Here is a 3,550-nt window from a genome sequence, read left to right as displayed (position 1 = left end):
CAGGGATGCAAGTCCCAGAATCTTGGATCGAATCGGGTGTTCGCGTCCTGCAGCGACCTTCCCCAGCTGTCCGCCTCCATCCACTGGACCTACGACCGCGCCGCGGGGAATCTCTCGATCGCCTTCGTGGCGCCGCCGGCGGCGGAGGGGGGTTGGGTGGCGTGGGCGATCAACCCCACGGGGACGGGCATGGTGGGGTCGCAGACGCTGGCGACGTTCCGGGGGGCGGACGGGAGGATGGTGGTGAAGACGTACGACATCAAGGGGTACGGGCCGCTGGAGGAGTCGAAGATTGCGTTCGAGACGGCGGATCTGGCGGCGGAGTACGTGGGCGGGACGATGAGGATGTTCGGGACGGTGAAGGTGGGGAAGGAGATGACGGTGGTGAATCAGGTGTGGCAGGTGGGGGAATCGGTGACTGCCGGTGTGCCGGACAAGCACGCCTTTAATCAGGACAATATGAACTCCAAGGGCACCTTGGATTTGATCTTGGGGGTCAGCTCTGGGTCTGGGGATTCTGGCACCAGGAAGAGGAACGTAAGTAATCCTCTTTATTTTTTTTCTCTTTTTTTTTATTTTAAAGAAGATAAAGTGAATCTGGACTCTTTTGTTATTTTTATTGTTTTGGGATCGCAAGAATTTAATTCTTTAGGATCCTTTCCTTATATCATCCCAAAAATAATGAGCTTTTTGGGATAGGTTCATAGCCCCAAAAGAAAACAAACAGAAATTTAAGAGCGTAGAAAAGAAAGTCTCGCCAGCTTTTGTTGATTAACTTTAAGAAAAGACAGAGATAATATGAGACGTCTTTTGAAGGGCAAAATTATGAGGCCTAGAGACAAAATAGATAATATATTATATACTCAGCCATGAGTTTTTGGCCACAAAAGTGACGTGTCAAATAAGGGACCATTCTTATAACTATGGGGCTCCTCTTTGTGGTAAACATAAGGACGAGGACATCTTCTGGACTAAGGAGCTATGTCATAGTGTAAAAGAGAGAGAATCATTAACCTCATATTGGTTGTGAGTCAAAAAAAAAAACTCTAACTTATATAGAAAAGGATCATCCTTCTTATGGGAAGCTTATTTTGAAGGATAAAATCATGAGGTTTATCTATCAGAGTGGCCAAAATCTCACGTATTGAGCCATGAGCTGTTGACCGCAGCAGAGAGTATGAATAGTTAAATTAGAAATTGAGGTTGGAATTTTTTTGGGGGGGTGAAAATCAAAACACTTTAATTGAAAAAAATAAATAAAACAATCACAAAGGATGTGGAAATCCAGTTACACTCTTTTTTTTTTTTTTTCTCCTTTCTTTTTTGGTAAAATTTCTATATTTTTATATGGATTTGGTGACGGTTATGTGGTGCACTTTGTTGTTTTAAAGTAGAAAATTTTGGAAATAAGAATAAGATTTGGATAGTTTTGTTATTTTATTTTATTTTCTCTCTTTAAAAAAAAAAAAAACTCCAAAGAGGTTTTATCATTACAATTAAAAGTATGTTTGATGAGAGAATATGGGAGGGTCATATATATATATATATATATATATATATATATAGTTTTTGAGGATGTGATTCTTTCCTCTTTTGGTAAGGGGTTCGATGTCACTATGTTACCTTGGCAATAATTTTAAGATTTTGATAGTTTTGTTTGATTCGTTGTTTTATTTTTTTGGGTGGAGTTGTCTGTACATACATTATTAGCTGTATGCGATAGTGATTCTTCTGTTTATTTTTGATAATACATTTCAATTTTCTCCATTCTCTTCTATCTCTTTTTGATAATACGTTTCGATAGTGAATATATATATCATATTCACTTTTTTTTATTTTTTATCAGGGAAGAAAGCAACCTCAACTACTCTTAATTCTATCAAGTAGTGTCTTTAAAAAGGAAAACAAAGAATCAACGCTTACTTCACTATGTGTTGGGTAGTAATACAGTGACATGTTCTATCTAGAGATCGAATCTAACTTTCTATTGCAAAAATCCCTTTTGCGGTACACTGTTCACCTTGCAGTACAATTGTTGCCCTTGTCACTATGACTACTGATGAAATGAAATCCATCCCAACCACCCATCTGTTTTATGATTTGTTGATCTCTAAACACAAGGAATGCATGTTTTTAGCAGTCAATATCCTCACACCTAGGCCTCCAAATACAGTGAAGGGATATATGTTTCTATCAGCCAGCATCCTGCTAGCTTTTGTTGATTAACTTTTATAACTTATTTCTTTAATCATTCTCGTGCTTTAGATACATGGAATCTTGAATGCTGTGAGTTGGGGAATTTTGCTTCCAACTGGAGCAATCTTTGCAAGATATCTGAAAACATTCCAGTCAGCAGATCCTGCATGGTTTTACCTTCATGTGTCATGCCAGCTTATTGGTTACATTGTGGGGGTTGCTGGCTGGGGAACCGGTCTCAATCTGGGGAGCAAGTCTAAGGGAGTCCAGCACACCACTCATCGGAACATCGGAATCACCCTCTTCGCTCTTGGAACCCTACAGGTAACAAATATGTTACCCCATTTCCCCTAGTATATACGTGAATTTTGAAAGTATGGGCTACATTTTTCTTTTAAAAATAGATTAGGAATTATTTTATCAATAGTTAGCCTTTTATAGCCAGATTTCTCCTGCATCTCTAGGATCTCCTCTTGGTCAATAATCACTTTGATTATTTAAAAGGAATGCTTTCTGATGATATCTAGTAAACTAAGTTTTTGTTTTCTTTTTTCTTTTCTTTTTTGTAGGTTTTTGCATTGTTTTTGAGGCCCAACAAGGATCACAAGTATCGGTTCTACTGGAACATTTACCATTACTTGGTAGGATACACCGTCATTATCTTGGGTATCATCAATGTCTTCAAAGGCCTGAAAATCTTAGGTACTGATCAGAAGTGGACCACAGCATATATCATTGTGATATGCATCTTGGGTGGTATTGCCTTGTTGTTGGAAGCCATTACTTGGATGATTGTTCTGAGGAGAAAGTCCCGCAACACAAAGTCCAATTCTAATGCTATCTGATTAACCTTTTGCTGCAGCTTATTGATCAAGTTTGATCTTTAGATCCTCTTATGGAGACACGGTGTTCATCTTGAATAATTTTTTTTCTTTATTTCCACTCTTTTGCTGCCTTTTAAGTTGTTTGTATTTACTTGTCACCGAGCTTGTTAAGATATATGTTAAGATTCATATTTCCCGTTTCAGTGTCCAATTTTGTTGTTTGAAACTATTTGTTCAGATTGTTTGAGTGATACCTTACTCAATTATTTTTAATCAATACAATCCTCAGTATGGAGGTGCACTTTGATGGTCAATGTAGAATGTAGAACGATTTATCAAGTAGAGGACTTATCGAATGGAGATTCCACTGACTGATCTCATTGTTCTTTTGTTCACATGGACTCTGTTAGTGGAGTGAAACTTTAACTAAAATTTCATGCTCCACCTACAGACTAAAAGTGTGCAGAGGAGTCTTTTATCAGTCTTGGATTGTGAAATCTCATAAGATTTTTCATGCCCTTGCACTTGCC

General features: G+C 38.5%; 1 protein-coding gene across 1 annotated transcript in view; it reads left to right on the top strand.

Moving 5' to 3' along the window:
- LOC105048880 (cytochrome b561 and DOMON domain-containing protein At3g25290) overlaps positions 1-3,231 on the top strand; it is a 3,476-nt gene extending 245 nt beyond the window's left edge. The window contains exons 1-3 of the mRNA XM_010928357.3: positions 1-537; positions 2,266-2,520; positions 2,766-3,231. The exon at positions 1-537 is cut by the window's left edge and continues 245 nt beyond it. Coding sequence (XP_010926659.1) covers positions 1-537; positions 2,266-2,520; positions 2,766-3,041 — 1,068 coding nt within the window. The 3' untranslated portion in view covers positions 3,042-3,231. The remainder of the gene's footprint in view (positions 538-2,265; positions 2,521-2,765) is intronic.
- Positions 3,232-3,550: the final 319 nt, after the last annotated feature.

Source organism: Elaeis guineensis, chromosome 7 (assembly GCF_000442705.2).
Source record: "Elaeis guineensis isolate ETL-2024a chromosome 7, EG11, whole genome shotgun sequence".
NCBI lineage: Eukaryota > Viridiplantae > Streptophyta > Magnoliopsida > Arecales > Arecaceae > Elaeis > Elaeis guineensis.
Note: the sequence above shows the minus strand (reverse complement) of the source record. Positions and strands in the feature narration are given on the sequence as shown.